General features: G+C 39.3%; 2 protein-coding genes across 2 annotated transcripts in view; one reads left to right on the forward strand and one right to left on the reverse strand.

Moving 5' to 3' along the window:
* Positions 1 to 8,651, forward strand: part of LOC149165104 (uncharacterized) — a 58,235-nt gene extending 49,584 nt beyond the window's left edge. The window contains exon 3 of the mRNA XM_089432518.1: positions 8,574 to 8,651. Coding sequence (XP_089288644.1) covers positions 8,574 to 8,651 — 78 coding nt within the window. The remainder of the gene's footprint in view (positions 1 to 8,573) is intronic.
* LOC149165103 (SNF1-related protein kinase regulatory subunit beta-1-like) overlaps positions 1 to 18,441 on the reverse strand; it is a 69,670-nt gene extending 51,229 nt beyond the window's left edge. Inside the window, exon 1 of the mRNA XM_089432239.1 lies at positions 17,727 to 18,441. Coding sequence (XP_089288365.1) covers positions 17,727 to 17,933 — 207 coding nt within the window. The 5' untranslated portion in view covers positions 17,934 to 18,441. The remainder of the gene's footprint in view (positions 1 to 17,726) is intronic.
* Between the last annotated feature and the right edge of the window lie 385 nt (positions 18,442 to 18,826).

Genomic DNA, 18,826 nt, shown 5'->3' on the forward strand with positions numbered 1-18,826 from the left:
CGACTTGTCCTTCCTTGACGCTGACTTGGTGGAGGAGGCCTAATTGACCTAATTTACATTAAAATAATTTTCTTTCTTAACAAATAATTCCCCAAAAGGGTTCTTTACAATGTGACATCGAAAAGGACACCTAACATAAACCCTAGAAGTCTTCAATGGAGACTTTGACCTAAAAACATTTGACCCAAGCATGAAACCCATGCTTTAATAAGCCAATTGATTTAATAATAAAATTTCTTTTTCTTTCTTTTGACAAATACATTTCAAATATAATTATGAAGACCGACACCAATTGCATTCTTCAACAAAGAATTCAGCCCTAGAGCGTTGAAATGTGTAACTAGGTTCGATCTTCATAATGTCCAATGTTATCATGATTTTATATATATTTGGTGTAAAGGGAAAAACAAATTTATTAGTCATTTTTTATGCATGGGTTTCATGCTCAAGGTAAATTTATTTTCAAGTCAAGCACCCATTGAGTGCTTCTAAGTTTGTCATAGAATTATGAAGTCAAAAGAGTCATTGTCATACATGTAAGACCCCTTTGGGCATGTTGCATCATGTAACGAATTTTTTTGTAAAAGTGTCATAAAGACCCTCCAAGACCTTGTCAAACAAGTCAGCCTACAAGAAGGATCAAGTCGGCCTCAAGGACAAAAATTCGACCTCCTAAGAAGCCTAAATATAAGAGACATCGACCTCATTTAAGACACAATCAATCAAGCAACAAGAATTTCGATTAAGCAAGAAAGAAAAGACTTAAAATAGCAAAGAGAAGGAGGACTAGAAGAAGGAAAGGAACAAAGTCTTTGAAAGTTGTTTTTGGGCTATCATCTCCTCACAAGTACGAAGATTAGGGCTACATCACCACAGCAAGATCAAATTGTAGAAAGGAGCTAAGTTAGGGCACCAAAAGGTCTACTTTGCAAACCGAGTTCCAAAGAAGGAAGAACCAAGCCAAGTGAAGGAGAAGGAAGGAAGAAATCACCATATTTTCCACACATGTTAGAGCTAGGGTTTCTGCAATAGCCGAAAATTGCAATCAAGAAGTTTTGAGGTCGAAGTTGCTGGAAAAGTTGTTGGACGCTGTGAAAGTTGACTTGGTCTTGGAGGGGTCTTTGTCAAGGGTCATAGGGCTTAGAATTCATAATTTAAAGTTCTATAAGTAAAGAGTTCTTGTGGGTTTTCCTTTCAAGAGGAGAGGCTTTAGTCCTCTTGTCTTATTGTTCTTCATTGTTTGGTAGTTTTTTGGTGATAGGAGACACAATAATAATCAAGTGAAAGAAGAAACTAATCAAGTTAAGTAAAAATACATCACAAGCAGTTATCAAGGTTAGAGAAACTATCTAATCAAGTTTCCTCCATATTTCTCAACATGGTATCAGAGCTAAGGTGACAACAAGGAAAGACAGCTTGAAGAAGATCATCAATTGCAGAGGATACCTAAGGGCCAAATACAAGAAGATCATCAAGAAGGACTAATCCCCACATCATCTTGAGGTTAGGAATTATGGGGCATCAAAGAGGACTATCCATCGCATCTCAAGGATCATATCATCTAGAAGGATCAACACCTTGTGGAAGAAGAAGACCTCAAAAACCCTAGCTCATTCAAAGAAGGATTCTACACTTGAAGCATTCTTCGGAAGCTCACACATTCTACAATCAACATCCAAGGAAGCAAAAAGAAGCATTGCCATCATCATCAAAGGAATCAAGACTATCTCCCTCTCTTAAAAAGGAAGCACTGTCATCTTTGAAGAAGGAAGACATCTTCAAGAAAGAAAGAAATCATCAAGAAGGGATCTTCAATTATCAACATCATCAAGAAGACGTCAAGTTGAAGATATCATCTTCAAAAGGAGCATCTTCACTTGACAAGTATTTTCTATTTATGTATGAATCTGCTATCAACATGACTTCATTCTGCAAGGAGAGCAACAAACTGGTTGGGTCATCAAATTTCCTTGCATGGAAAAAGAGGATAGATTTGATCCTCATAGAGAATGAAGTTATTGAATATGTTAAGGGTTCAATCTCCAAACCATCTCAAGAACAAGCTCAAGCACTATCGAAGTATATGAAAGGGGAAATAAGGGCTCAAAGAATCCTCATAGAATCAATCAAGGATTCCCTCATCCCTTATGTAGCAAAGTTGGAGAAATTGAAAGATATCTATGAAAAGTTGGTAGAATTGTTTTCTGTAAGCACTGCAGGAGAAGTTATATCATTGAGAACCGAATTATACAAGATGAAGGTATCTAAGGAAGAAGGGGTAGCCTCATACCTTATGAGGGTATCTCAAATAAGATATCAACTACAAGAATTAGGAGAAATAATGTCTGATAAAGAAATGACCACCGTTGTGCTCAATGCACTACCTGATGAATGGGGCAACTTTGTATCAAGTATTTATGGAAAGAAGGAAGCCACTCCATTCAGTGAACTTTGGTCATTATGTAAGATTGAAGAAACTAGGTTGAAGGCAAAGAGCAATGTTGGATCAAGTGAACAAACTCTAGCATGTGAACAAACTCAAGCGTATGCAGCTATGGCTAGAAAGAAAGGAAAGTTTGGAAAGTTTGATCCTCGGAAAAAGAAGAAGCTTGACATGTCAAAGATCCAATGCTATGAATGTAATGAATATGGGCACTTTAAGAGGAATTGTCCTAAACTAAAAAAGGACAACAAGAAAAGAAAAGATAGAAATGAAACCCATATCACCAAAGAAGTGGAAGAACCTGAAAAGAAGAAGTCAAAGGATGAAGTGAAAGAGCTTTATTATGCCTGAAATAACCTCCTTCACTTTGTCCATAAGAAGATAGTGTTTATGATGCAAAGCATCATAAGTATGATAGGATGCATTATAGTTGAGATAGAGATTACATCATCATAGAAGCATGATATAGTAGAAGTTGAAGTCAGTATAAAGCAGTCATCATGACAGAAAGGAAGTAGCTCATGGTATCTTCATTGAAAGCATGAAAAGACAACCAAAATAGTAGTATATATGGTTGGACAAGGTCATCTAGCAAGATAAAAGAGGTCATCATACATCATCATTATTAGAAAGGAGCATTTGCAGAATGGGGATCATCAAGATCCTCCACTAGAATATTTATAAGGTTCACCTCTACGTATAAGAAGCAAATGCCTCGTGGATAGTCCACATTCCACTTTGTGTGGGATCCACTTGTAAGGTATGATGACGAAGATGTGCAACATGTTGAGTTGGTTGAAGTACTTTCATCTTCAAGCAAGAAAAGGAATATGCTAGACGGAAGTCTAGATGACCACATGAAGGAAGAGGTATGTATATACTTGGTAATAGATAGATAAAGTCATGTCGTCATATGGTAGCAGATAGAATGGTTGAATGCTCTATCTCATGAGCATGATTAAAGAAGAAAGGGACTCTTCCTTATGAATGGTGCATGAAGGCATGTAGACAATGTGCCTTAAACTCTTCTACATATTAACAAAATGAAATCAGCATAATATGACCTCATGAACAATATGAGGTGGTAGGCAACTATGGTTCCTATGATGAAGGAACTATGTATAGAAGTTCCTGGGAAGCAATATGTCAAGAAAAGAAGAAGAGTTCGTGAAAGATGCAACTAGAGTCATGTAAGATAAGATAAGTGATCCACATCTGATAACTAGAAAAATTAGTTGTGACATCTCCATGGAAGAAGAAGTTATGAAGGCCTTGATATGTATACTGCAACAGAAGAATCTTGGTAATGAATGTCTTAGAGATGGATTCATACATGTGCAGGATGTTGACGTTGCAAGAAGTTGGTGTCATGAAGAAAGGCCATCATAAAAATGTAACTTTGATTTGATGTTCATTTTGATTTTTGAAAACATCTAGTTGGGTTAAAATAGGGCTACCGAAAGAGGGTTGTAGAAGTCACCTTGTTAAATTTTGGATTTAACATGTTCTTTGCTTAGATCAGTTACTTCATTAAATCATAAATCCATTAAAAATTCCATTATTCCATTAGTAATCACCATAGGACAGTAACTGAAGAAAGAACATTGAACATAAGTGGAGAAGACAAGCCAAGACAAGAGAGCACAGGAATTGGCTCAAGCCAGGGGAAAACCCCAAGATGGGGAAAACCCTTTGTCAATTCTTCTTATTATTAATATCAAATATTCTACAAAGAGAGAGAGAGAGAGTACAATGATGAAGTCAAAATCAACTTGCCAGTAAGATGATCCATACCACTGTCCAAATCACAAACAAGTAGTTGATGTGTTGATCTCTCCCTAAGAAGTTTTTGAATATTTGATAAGCATGCTTGGATTGATGGATATCTCTGAGACGAAGAGATGAGTACCTTAGGTTGCATGCCCGTATGATGGTACCTGGGAGGACATATTGGCCTGGTCGGCATTGAGATCTCAGTTATAGTTTGGCCTTGATGATGTCTAGATCCCAATGTGGTAAGGTATCCTGGTCTTGATGATATGGAGCTTCGTTTTAGTGTTGATATCTTGACCTTGATGATACCTAGATCCTTGTGAGGGTTGGTGTTTTGGCATGGAGGCCTAGATGGTATCTATATGCAGTAGGATTGATATCCGGTTGTAGCCTGATGGTACCTACAATGGCAAGTTGCGTTGATGACACCTTGGTCCCTGTTGAGTTGGTGTCTTGGCAGGTAGCCTTGATGACACCTGGGTTGATACCTTCACAGTTTTTGGCCTTGATGGTATCTAGCATTGTATATGTTGTTGTACACTTCTTGGAACACTTCAAATTGAGGTCATCCTTGTACCGATTGAACAATTATGAATACCCCCTAGTTAAGAGGGAGTGTTGAAAATGTAACTAGTATCGGTCTTCATAATTGTTGTCTAGCTCAAGACATGATGTAATTCTTATATATTTGTCAAAAAGAAAGAGAAAAAGAAAATAATTTTTATTTTTATAAGCATGGGTTTCATGCTCAATTTATTATGTTTATAGGTCAAAGCACCCATTGAGTGCTTCTAAGGCTGTGTCTTGGTTCATAATCCTTATCATCATATAATAGACCCTTATTGGGCTTTTTGTATCAAATAAGTAAAATTATTTTGATGTAAATTGGTCATGTAAAACTCCTCCACCAAGTCGGCTTGCCCTCTCTTCATGTCAACCTCATTAGGGTGATCAACCCCTATATATAAGTAGTGCATTCAACCTCCTATGGTACAATTCGCTCAAGCATTTTATGTGCAATAAAAGAAAGGGTGCGAAGGTGAAGAAGAAGGTGGAAAAGGGCTTAAAGAATAAAAGAAAACCTAGAGAAGGAAGAAGGCACACATGTGCGAGTTTTTGGACTAGTTAGGGTTACTGCAGGTCCGAAGTGTTGCAGGCCAAATTTCAGACGCTGCAGAGAGGGTCGAGACCATGTTTGACTCAAATTTTGGAAGGTTGACTTATGTTAACTTTTGAGGATTTTACTAAAGTTTGACTAGTCTTCTTGGGAGGCTGACTTGGTGGATTGGAGGAGGTCTTGTTGTTGGTTCAAAGGTCTTGGTTGTGTCAGTTGATTTGGTTCTTGAAGAAGAGAAGAGAATTTTTGGGTTTTCCCCTAGAAGAAGGGTTTTGCCCTACACATTGTGTCCTTTGTTGTCTTGATCTTCATGCATTAATGTTTTGATAGTTGCTTGATGAAAAGAAGTTAAAGAAGAAATAAATAAGAAAATAAGAATACAAGCACATCACAGGTAATTATCAAAGATAAGACAATTTTTCTACCTTTCTGATTTTCTAACATGTTGTTGAATCCCAAGATGAAAATAAAGATAAGGATGAGTTGAGGAATGCACTCATGGCTCCTAAAATGGAATTGGATTTATCTAAGGTAGAGTTATTGGGATTTGGTTGGGATGTCTACAGTGTACACTATGCCCAAGGACAAGGGGCTTTTGATTTGATTGATGTTGCCTTCACAAGACAATATTTTGCCGACTAATCGGTTGGTGCAGTATCTAAAGGGTTCAATGCTCTTGTGGGTTCTACTTTGGCACCAAGTGATGTTAGAGCAACATCTTGGCAGAGTTCGAGGAACTTTGGATTTGTGTGACGTTATTTCAACCCCAACCTCCTTTGAGTTTTGCGCTCATTCATCTTCAAGAGCAATTGGTTTGCTTAGAGAGTTGTAGCAATTGGTGGCATTGGGAGGAAAATTGACCCAATTGAGATATAGATTATCACCAAATTTGGAGTTGGAGGGAGCCAGAGATATGTATTGCAAAGATGTTGTGCTTTCAAGCGCACAAAGTAATCCAAAAGGGAATTTTCTTTTGAATTGATTTATGGGATCCTAGTGCCCACTCTTGGAAGGATTGGAGGCCTCTTGCTAAGGAGTATGGGCTTCTTACCACTAATTGTCTCTCGACTATGGAGTTGCGTGCCCTCATTCTGAGGCTCAAGTTATTTTAGATGAACATCAATATGCCTAGCCCCTTTTAGAGAGATTGAGTGTGGTGTTGTGGTAGTCCATTGCTACAATATGACTCTTGCTTATATTTAGTTCTTCATCCAAGTTGTCCTCTTTCTCAGGTTGTTGATACTTGTTTGGTATCAAGGACCCAAAGAAGCATTGGGTGAGGTGCTTGCACAATGTTTGCACTGTACAACTTTCCTACAAGCAAAGTGTTTGCTTGGCTTTTCATTTATCAAGCGAATCCATCTAAAGACAGGTTGGCCAAGACTGATCTATCAATAGGCCTATGTCCTAATTGTCAACACTTGGAACCAATTATGAATATATTCTAGGATTACCAATTTACCAGGTATTGTTAAAGTTGGTTTGAGGATCGTCACTTGGTGCTTCTTCAAGGCAGTGTTCATTGGTAAGCAATGTTGTTTACGGATGGTCACACTCTTGCTCATGATGCTTTTTTCAAGCTTTCGCATTGTCCAAGGATAGTGATGCTATTTGTTATGTGGAAACTTAGATGTAAATTGTTGAAAAAAAAGGTACCAAGGACATGTTTCCTAGTGTTATTTGCCTAAGCCTAGGAACACAAAGTGTACCCACCTTTTAGTGTGAATTTATGAGCTATTAAAGTCATTTGACATTTTGGTCACTTTATGAGGTTCTAAAAGTGCATTGCACTTTCTTATATTAAAGTGACTTTATGTTTTTAAAGTGACTTGTGAGAAAAAGGTACAAGGTACAAAAAGTTATAAGAGGGGATCAATGGGAGATTAGATCTCCACCCTTGATCAAGGAGAGCTGAGATAACATCTCAGCCCTTGATGCTAGGGATAGGGCTTCTTCATCATTATTAGACTAAAAAGAAGGAAAAATGCAAATGAGGTTCTCATTCTTCAAGTGTAGAGTTGGAGAAATGAAGAGGAGAAGAGGAGAAGTCAAGAGGACAAGCTGAGATAGCCTGTGCTGAAGGAGAGGTTGAATTGAAGCAAGGAGAAGACCACACTCAGGCCTGAGTTTCAAGGCTGAGATAGTGGCATGCAGCCCGAGGTAAAGGCAGAGTTTCCAGCATGAATTTCCAGGCAGAAGAGGAAGTCTAACAGGCACAAAAATCAAGGAACAGTCAAGTCTGACAGCATGCATTATGAGGCAGAGAAGTCAGGTCTGACAGCACGGTTCTCTAGACAGTGTCAGCACATTTAATGCAGGTCTGTTGGCACAAAATTTCAGGCAGAGATTTGGGGTCTGACTGGCATGCAATTTGAGGAGGAATTGTAGGACTGGCAGCGTGATTTTTGAGGACTGTGTCAGTCTGACAGCACTGAAATCGAGTCAGTGTTTGATTATATGGTTGGTGTGGTTGTGGTAACTCACTCTACATCAGCCCTCTTAGTCATATGTCATGCAGCCAACATTACCTCTCATATTAAGACAACTTCATAATCTGACTTTTGGAATGTAGTTGAGAGGCTTTCCGCAGATATCATTTCAATGCATTTGGTCCAGATAAGTTTGTACTATGGGATAGGAGTTTGTATCAGATGACAGCATTGCTGCTATCTAGGCTACAGAGGAATTCTGCAAGACATATTTCGGTATTGGAGCAAATCTGCTGCTATGTGATCCCAAGTAATTTTGCATAACAAAGTGTTAAAATTGGCAACTAAGGCCAAATTCCACCTTGTGACAGCTCATTTGAAGGCGCTAATGATTGCATTGGATTCCTCTTTTCGAGAGGTCCAAGATTGATATAAAGATCATTTCATTCGGACAGCAGAAGTGTGATTTTGAATTTATTCCCTCACATGTGCAAATTGTTCAGGTCTGCCTCAGCTTAATGTAGGCTCAATAAGCCCAATGGATGTGTCTCTTCACCCATAACAAAGTGTATAAATAGAAGAGACCTCACACCTCATTTGGACATCATTCACTCACACATTCTTCTCTCTCTTCATCAGATTGGTTCGTACAGCTTGGGCATTCTCTCTCTCTCTCTCTCTTGTGCAGCTAGGAGGATGGAATTTCTAGGCTAAAACAGAACCGAATTTGGGACTGTTTGACCAGCGTTGACCAAGGCTGTTTTGACTGAATTTCACTGCAGTTTTGAGGGCAGAATTTTGGCTTCTCTAGGCCGCATTCTCTGGCACAGAAATCGAGGATTTTGGGGCTGTTCGGCCTGCGTTGACCACAGAGCTGGCTGTTGTTTGACCGAGTTTGACCAGAGTTGTTGCGACTGTTTTGGGTTGACTTCGACCTTTGTTGGAGGCCGAATTGAACTGCCTTTGACCAAGCTTCAAAGGAGGTGTTTTGTTGTTGTTTTGACTAGCGTTGACTTTCTAGTTAGGGCTGAAGTTTCACTGCAGTTAACTACAGAATTTGACAAGGCTGATTTGATTTTGTATTGGGCTAGTCTATTTGACTTTTGTACTCTCTCTACTGAACTATTGAATAATATTAAGATTTGATCAAAGGGTTTTCCCCACATTGGGGTTTTTCCTGGCATCCGCCAATATGGTGTCCTCTTGTCTTCTACATTTGTTTTATCTTCTATCTGCATTTACTGTCAATGTGATTGCTACTAGAAATAATTGGAAATCGTTATTGGGCTGCTAAGGAACATTGAAGTAAATTGTGCTAAGCATAGAACATACCATTGTTATCTAAGATTTAACATGGTATCAGAGCCCAGATGAAGACAAAGCGCAAGCAAGAGTGAGAAGAGCAATCACTACGGAAAGCTATTGGACAAGAATTTGGAGCTAGACTCAATGACAACTACATCATACTTCAAATCTGAGGACAAGCTAAGGACAAATCTGACTATCATGCATGGAAGATGTCTATGGAATTGACTTTGGAAGAGAATGATGCTATGGACTTCCTCCTTCAAATGCACCCACTACTGCCAAAACAAAGTACAAGAAAGATGAGGTCAAAGCTAAGAAAATTATTGTTGATTCCATTCACAAGCCTTTGGTTGTCTATATTTCTGATTTGGAAACATCTAAGGAGATGTATGACAAGCTGGTTGGGATGTTCAAAGTAAACAATACAAATCAAATCCTTTTTCTCAAGAACAAGTTGAAAGACATCAAGATGGAGAGAGGAGAGTCCATTCAATCCTACTTCATGAGGATTACCGAAATCAAGAATGATCTCCTATATATTGGAGAAGTTGTTGGTGACAAGGAGCTCACTCTTATTGCACTTGGAGGTCTTACAAGAGAATGGGATGTGTTTAACACCACCATCCTCAACAATGACAGGATTCTGGGTTTTGATGAATTATTGGCTAGATGCACTCAAGAAGAAATAAGGATGATGAAAAGAGATAAACCCTCAAATGGAAATAATCCTACCGCTTTTTTTGCTCATGCTAAAAGGAAGAACAATGTTGGTCCAAGAAGACAAAGTCAGGGATTTAAGCCGTGGTTCAAAGAAGGAAGAAAAAGAAGATGCTCAATTGTAACAAGTTTGGCCACTATGCTAGAGAGTGTCCTCACAAGAAGGATACTCCAAGAGATGATGACAACAACCATAACAACTACAAAGGCAATGGCAATCAAAGGAACAACAAGTTCAACAACAAAGGAAAGAGGAATGCTCCCGTTGCTCGATATGGAAATGGTCGTCCTCCCAAAAGGTCGAGAAACTCCACCTATGAGGAAACTAATGTTGTAGATAAGCAAAAAGAATTTTATCTTATTTTTGCCCTCACCATTGCCTCTCCTCCGGATACATTGGATCATTAGTTGATTGATAGTGGTGCCTCAAGACACTTCACTAGTTACAAGGAGACCCTCTCAAACTTGGTTGAAAATAAGACAAATTTGGAGATCATACTTGGGGGCAATGCCACCTATCCCATGAAAGGGATTGGAATTGTCACTCTTCACTTAAATCAAGGTCAAACCCTTCATCTACAAGAAGTATTGTATGTACTTGATTTGAAAAAGAACTTGGTATATATTTCTGCGATGGAAGACAAAGGTTTCAAGGTGACATTTGTGGATGGGAAAGTTCGTGTTTGGCAAAGGAACCCGAAAAATGCAATCACACTTGGATTTAGGGTTGAAGGTCTCTATCAAGTTGGAGGAAGTCCTTTGGAGCTATGACTTGCGACACTTCTCTTCAATCTGAATTATGGCACTGAAGATTTGCTCACCTTCATTACAAAGCCTTACTTGATGTAAGGAAGATGCTCACAGGTATGCCCGAATTCAACATAGATCATGAAGGAGTTTGTGAAGGTTGTGCAGTGGGAAAACATACAAAGGGGGACCATTCCCCTCAAGTGAAAGTCAAACTATCGATATTCTTCAATTGGTCCATTCTGATCTATCAAGTATGTTGTCCGTAACATCTTTAGGAGAATACTTGTACTATGCAATTTTTGTGGATGACTTCTCTCGCAAAACATGGATCTATTTCTTAAAGAAAAAGGATGAAGTATTCAAATGGTTCCGCTCTTTCAAAGCCTTGGTCGAAAATCATACAGTGAAGAAGATCAAAATATTGAGGACCGATCATGGAATTGAATATGAGTCAAATGAATTTAATGACTATTATAGAGAAGTTGGCATTACGAGGGAGACCACTACTGCATATAATCATGAGCAAAATGGAGTTGTTGAAAGGAAGAATCGAACAATCATAGAAGCTACCAGTGCTATGCTTCATGACCAAGGCCTACCGAAGTTCTTATGGGGAGAAGTTCCAAAACAGTTGTATATGCTCAAAATAGATGCTCGCATTAAGCATTAGACTTCAACACACCCGAAGAAGTTTTCACCGGTAAAAAAACCTGATGTTTCTCATTTTAGAATTTTTGGTTGTCTCGTATATTTTCATGTGCCAAGAGAGAAAAGAAACAGGCTAGATGCATCTTGGAAGAAAGGAACTTTTGTGGGCTACCGTGAAACTTCAAAGGCATATAGAATCTATGTGTTTGGTCAAAGAGAAGTGGAAATAAGTCATGACGTCACCTTTGATGAAGATTTTGCCCTTGGAAAAGTCAGAGACCTTCCTATCCCTAGGAAGGACAATGATGATGATGCGAGAAAGAAGGATGAATCTCCGACCGATGAGTCGATGTCCGATGTTGAAGGACTGATGGATCCCATTGATCCACATCCTAGTGAACCCTCTACCTCAAGAAAAAGACCTTTGTGGCTCAAAGATACTCTTGAAAATGTCAAAAGACATGTTGCACCAAGGGGGACATTTCGTGAAAGTAAGAAGTCGAATAGGTACCAAGGGTACTTAGCTGCTCCGAGTACCATTGTTCAATCTGAGCCATGTACTTTCGAAGCAACCATAAAGCACCAAGTTTGGAAGGAGGATGCGATGAATGAGGAATATGAATTGATCATGAAGAATGATGTCTGGGATGTGGTTCCTAGACCCAAGGGCAGGTCAGTGCTCACTTCAAAATGGCTTTACAAAAGTTGCCCGATATACCACTATACGTTCGATTATAGCTCTTGTTGCCTCTCAAGGATGGAGCCTACACCGAATGTCAAAATTGCTTTCCTGCATGGCTCGCTTAAGGAGGAAGTCTATGTAGAACAACAAGGTTCGAAGTTCAAGATCGTAAGACACATGTATGCAGGTTGAAAGAAGCCTTCTATGGAATGAAGCAAGCCCCTAGGGCTTGGTATGAGAGGATAGATAGCTATCTTATGCGGTTGGGTTTTACAAGAAGTGAAGCTGACCCGAACCTATACTTCAGGGTTGAAAAGGACAAGCCTCTCATTCTGTCCTTTAGGTGGATGATCTCTTTCTAACAAGTGATGACCCTCTCATTTATCAATGCAAGAAGGAGTTGGCTTCCGAATTCGAGATGAAGGACCTAGGACTGATGCAATACTTCCTGGGGTTGGAAGTCTGGCAAAATCCAGGTGATTTTTCCTTTCTCAAGGAAAACACATTATGAAGCTGCTTGAGAGATGTGGGATGGTGGATTGCAAGTTCGTGTCTACTCTGATGGAACTCAACTTCAAGAAGCTATGTGGAAGTGTTGTTGGGCTCAGATTAGCGAATTCTTCGAAGTATCGACAACTTGTGGGGGCCTTGATGTTCTTGGTAAACTCTCGTCTTGACATATGCTTCGCTGTGAATACATGAGTCAATTTATGGTCAAGCCTCGTCACATTCATTGGATTGCTGCTGAGAATCTCTTGAGATATTTCCGGGGCACAATCCACTATGGTTTGAGATACACTGCCGTGAATTTGGGGCTACATGGATATATTGATGCTAACTAGGCTAGCAGTGTGGTGGACCGTAAGAGCACGTCTGGGTGTTGCTTCTCTCTGTTGTCTGCTTCAATATCTTGGATGAGCAGGAAGCAGAAATAGGTTGCACTAAGCACCGCCGAAGCTAAATACATTGCTTCTAGTATGGCCTGTTGTAAAGCTGTTTGGTTGAGGAAGCTCTTCAGTGAGCTATTTGAGCATGTGTTGGATACCACCGTGATCTACTGCGACAACCAAAGTGGGATTCGCCTTTCAAAGAATCTTGTGTTCCACTACCACTCCAAGCACATTGATATCAGGTGCCACTTTATCCGGGATATGGTACAACAGGGAGCAATAAGTCTCCATCACATCAAGGCTGATGAGCAGGTCGTAGATATCCTCACAAAACCTTTAGGGAAGGTCAAACTCTTAGCCTTCCGAGAGAGCCTTAGAGTCGTGGAAAGACCCTCCTATGAGGGTCCTGCATGAGTTGGACACTGAGCTCTGGGAGCTCTTGGGGGCTAGGGGTACTTCTTGGAGCTATGAAAAACCATAGGGTGAGTGCTTCACCTTCCCCTAATGGTGCATTATGTACAAGGTGATTGGTTCACCTTCCCCTGTGATACCCCATGATGGTTGACATGTGTGTAGGGTGAGTGGTTCACCTTCCCCTACAATTGTGAACACATGTATGTAGGGTGTGTGGTTCACCTTCCCCTACGATTGTCATATGCATAGGATGAGTGGTTCACCTTCTCCCATGGCATATGAGCAGGATGAGTGGTTCACCTTCTCCTATGGCATATGAGCAAGATGAGTGGTTCACCTTCTCCTGCCAATGCCTCAACATACATCCTACCCATGGAGTCCGGGACTCATGGGAAGTACCTCTCATCTGGCCATTGAGTTGGGAAAAGTAATTAGGGACCATCTATCGATAGACGCATCGTGTATTGTTGTACTCCCTGTGACTAGGATGCATGGTGTTCAACAACTTGATCTAAGATCATTTGAGGTTCTACCTTTGGATTAACTTTTGACAGTGGAGAGTGGTAAGGTCTTGTGACTCACTCTCGATCACTTCTTCATTATTACTTCATGGTTCAGCAGAGTAGAGTAGAGATGACAGAGATGGTACATGACGTCAAGATGGCATGATGATGACATATGGATTGGCAGGTGGAATCCTCCCTAGTTGAGAGAGTGTTAAAATTGGCAACTAGGGCCAAATTCCACCTTGGGACAGCCAATTTGATGGAGATGATGATTGCATTGGATTCTTCTTTTCGAGAGGTCCAAGATTGATATAAAGATCATCTCATTTGGACAAGCACAAGTGTGATTTTGAATTTATTCCCTTGCATGTGCAAATTGTTCAAGTCGGCCTCAGCATAATGTAGGCTCAAGAAGCCCAATGGATGTGTCTCTTCACCCACAACAAAGTGTATAAATAGAAAAGACCTCACACCTCATTCGGACATCATTCACTCACACATTCTTCTCTCTCTTCATCAGATTGGTTCGTACAACTTCGGCATTTTCTATCTCTCTCTCACACGTGCAGCTAGGAGGACAGAATTTCTGGGCTAAAACAAAACCGAATTTCAGACTGTTTGACCAGCGTTGACCGAGGCTGTTTTGACCAAATTTAACTGTGGTTTTGAGGGCAGAATTTTGGTTTCTCTAGGCCGCATTCTCTGGCACAGAAATCAAGGATTTTGGAGCTGTTTGACCTGTGTTGGCTACAGGTCTGTTTGAACACAGAGCTGATTGCTGTTTGACCGAGTTTGACCAGAGTTGTTGGGACTGTTTTGGGTTGACTTCGACATTCACTGCAGGCCAAATTGGACTGCCTTTGACTGACCTTCAAAGGGGGTGTTTTGCTGCTGTTTTGACCAGCATTGACTTTCTGGTTAGGGCTGAAGTTTGACTGCAGTTGACTGCAGAATTTGACAGGGCTGATTTGACTTTGTATTGGGCTAGTCTATTTGACTTTTGTACTCTCTCTCTCTGCTGAACTATTGAATAATAAGAAGAAGATTTGATCAAAGGGTTTTCCCCACATTGGTGTTTTTCCCTGGCATCCATCAATCTGGTGTCTTCTTGTCTTGGCTTGTCTTGTCTTGGCTTGTCTATCTGCATTACCATCAATGTGATTAATGGCTACTGTGTTTGCTACCGGAAATAATTGGAAATTGTTATTGGGCTGCTAAGGAACATTGAAGTAAATTGTGCTAAGCATAGAACATACCATTGTTATCTTAAATTTAACACAAAGCCAATGTCCAAAGACAGCATAACACATATATGTCATGCAGGTTATGTCATGCTTCAGAGGCTTGATTTGTCAGGTTTGAACCACTTTTTCCACCTAAGCATGGAAGAAGATAGCCTTTTGAAGTTGAAATCAGCTTCTACATCTATGGTAGGTAGGCTGAAATTTTCAGCCAACATTCACTTTCATACAGCTAAAGAGTCAGTGTTTGATCATACAGTTGGTTTGGTGACTCACTCTAAATAAGTCATATTAGTTGTGTGTCATGCAGCCAACATTACTTCTCATTTTTTGGCAACATCGTAATCTGATTTTTGGAGTGTAGTTGAGAGGCAAGTTGCAGATATCATTTCAATGTATTTGGTCCAGAAAAGGGTCCACTCTGGGATAAGAGTTTGTGTTAGATGCCAGAGCATTCCTATCTAAACTACAGAAGAATTCCACGATACATATTGTGGTATTCGAGCAAATCTGGTCCTATCTAATCCCAAGTCATCTTGCATAATAAAGCCACAGTCCAAAGACAGCATAACACATATACCTGTTGATTAAAACTTTTGAGTACTTTGGTATCAAAACTTGAACCCTCTTACAAAATTGATATGGATCTTTGACCAAAAGACCAATCTTGGGTCATTAGCCAGGTACCCACTATAAAAGCAAATCAATGACACCTAACCTATATAACTTTGGGTATCAGAAACACAATCGGAAGACTTTAGGCATCAGAAACACAATTCAAAGATGGTTGAACACGCGCGCGTGCACACACACACGTGTGTGTGTGCATATTGAAACACACCAAGTCATCTTTTATGGTATCATGATCTGCTTTTTTATATACCAATATTTATTTTTGTGTTTGAGAATTTTGTTTGAATTTGAAAGCTTGCATTAGCCTATCCATCATAGACTCAATTTGGTGATTTTAACAGTACAAAGTTCTTATTCATAAAGATACTTAAATGGGAACCGTTATAGAAGAACACTGGAGTAAAAAAAGAACAAGGAATTAAAAACAATTTTTGCACCATGGCTAGGTTGCAGACAACTCTAACATTTGCTTCTCATTTCCATCCCATTTCATAAGCAAAAGCTACATGAAAAGTTAAAACATACTAATAACATTCAAAAACTACTATACAAACCAACTCCCATTTTTGTACTCAACATTTATTCCTCTACAAAATTCGATGGCCGTATATCTATTAAAACAATCACACACAGATTCTACACTTGCACCTTTACCTGCACAACCCACAAAAGAGCCTTACCCAGTCACTTTGTGCTCTGACTTGTTGGGAAATACAAAAAGGACTTTTAGCACATTTATTTTCCAACTTGACCCAACATCAACCAGCACCAATAATGTGCTTGTAGGATAATTCTGCTAACTGTGTAGCAATGAGAAAGATGAAGAGGATAAGAGATCAACCAATCCTGTATACATATTTTATTGATTGTATATTATTTATTGGCCACACTAACAACTTCTCATTTGTGTTTTCTATCTAGTCACGGTTTCTATTTTCTGATCCCATTGCACTTATAAGTGTCTGGAGAGTGGTCTTGTCCAGATATTTGGCAGAGGAAGAAGAGGCATTAAGCAACCCTATGGTATATTTCACGCTGGTATATTTTCCAAAACCCTGTCCTGACTCTATTTTTCCCTTCTCCGATAATAGTTTACAATTTTTTGTTCTGCATCTCCAATAAAACCCAGTCCGGACTCTAATTTTCCCTTCTCCGATAACAGTTTACAATTTTGTGTTCTGTATCTCCAATTTTTGTTCTCCTATTATATACATCTTAGCAGTGAAGCATCGCAATATAGGCAGAATTTCAGTTGATAAATGTAAGAACATTTCAGGAGATAAATCAATAGTTTATTTTATTTACCAAGAAAAGAGAAGAAAACTTTTGAGTATAGTCAAAAGCCCGGGTAGATGGAAGCTGTAACCTAAGTCACTAACCCATAGAACCTCGATTGTTGCTCTATATTTCAATATCTAGTGTTGAAACCTCGAGAAATGTAATTGCAACTGTGTTTGAAATTTGACGGGCCACAAACTAATCGTCACTTTTCCTTAACAAAAGTCAAGAATTTTCATCATTTGCGGATGGCCGGTAGCATTTCTAACCTATATCACTTTTCCAGGGCATCCGCTCTGCCTTCCCTAGTAAACTTCCAAACCCTCTTGGTAGGAAGTAGACAAATGTGACTTCACAGGCCAGACATATCAATTTCCCATCATCAAGGCTAGTACACGAAGCTTCATGCAACACTTTGAGATTTGGCATTTCTTTAGAGGGAATTACATTAAAATAAGAGCCTTAAATAACATATTGACAACACGATCAGTGCAACAGCCTCGGCAACAACTCTTAGGTGGTTACTGGAAGGGTTTCAAAATATGTTGCCCTTCAAATATTAGAATACGGCGTCTGATATAAAGGACACCTTGGTTACTTAAATGTTTTCAATAGAGGCATCGTTATTCATATTCCCAGTGGCCCTACGCAGGCCTGGCTATCAACTGTCACTTATATATAAAAAACACACAAACATTCGGGCAAGTGCAAATCCAATTGCTACAATCGAATTGGGGAAATCAAACATATACAATCAGAAAACGACAAAAATATAAGTTGCAGTCACTCAAGATCAGAATCTTTCACATCATAACTGTCCTATTCTAAAACTTTTGAGTTTTAAAACCCCAGGCGTTCAAGTTTTTTGAAACAAATTAACCAGAAAAATGTACAAACCTGGGAAGCAAACATAACAGGAGATCTGGAGCGACCAGGGCTATCGGGTGGCGAATGCCCCATTGACTCAGAGGATCCGGCATGGCTGAGCCGACCTGCTTCCCCCGGCTGACCATGTCTAGCAGCGGAATGGGTATCTGGATATGGTCTCCCTGCTTCCTCCTCAGCAATTTTACCGCCGCCTTCTCTAACATTTGCATTACCCATGCCCTAAAACGACTGCAAATGACCTAGGTTTTTGGCCTGAACGTTCTTGTTTCCAAATATTGAAGAAAACCCTAGTCTCAGATCTCTGGTTCAAGGATGCTCGCATAAAACAATAGAGGATGCGATAGCACCCAAATGATTTATATACACAATTATATGGTCATGTTGAATACCCAGGCTGGTATTTGAGCTTTAGGGCTCATCCAAAACACAGTAAGGTAGAATATACATCTAGCAAACCATACACAGTGAGAGTGTTGGACAAGTTTTTAAACAGATTCTTAAAGAGATTCATTGGCAAATTCTCATGTTAAAAAATTATTTTTACAATAGACTTCAAACAACTTCCTCCACGTTATCCAAATATGCACAGGAAGAAGAAGAGTAAGCACAAAGACATCAAAATTGCATCTGGTTCCCTCTATTGCAGTTTTAGTTTGTATGTATCATTCATACAGATGTGTGTAGATGACGCAAGCCCCAAATTATCCAAAAAATTCACGAAAAGCAAAGCAAGGGGCCGGTTAAGAGATGAGCATGGGGAGTCAGCATTGATTCTAAAGAAGGCGACACTCTTCTGTAAGTGGGGCCCACTCTTCAAATCCTGTCGCCTGAACTTAATTTTATGAGGTTTTATAACCCAATTTGAATATGTTTGTTTAGGTATAATGTTCTTATTCAGTAATTTAAATGTGTCTCTTTCCGAGGCAAAGGTGAATTAATGGAAAATTTTTATTAGTGGTTCAAATAATTAAAATATGGTTTCGTTATAATAATTTATTTTTAAGGTTATGATTAAATAAAATATGAAATTGGTGTATAAGATTTTTTTATTTGTAGGATAATGGATTGTTTTTTGTATAATGATTTGATTAATAAAGTTTAAGTAGGTG

This window comes from Pinus tabuliformis, chromosome 5_1 (assembly GCF_031772625.1).
Source record: "Pinus tabuliformis cultivar Carrire ecotype Pingquan chromosome 5_1, CPIR1, whole genome shotgun sequence".
NCBI lineage: Eukaryota > Viridiplantae > Streptophyta > Pinopsida > Pinales > Pinaceae > Pinus > Pinus tabuliformis.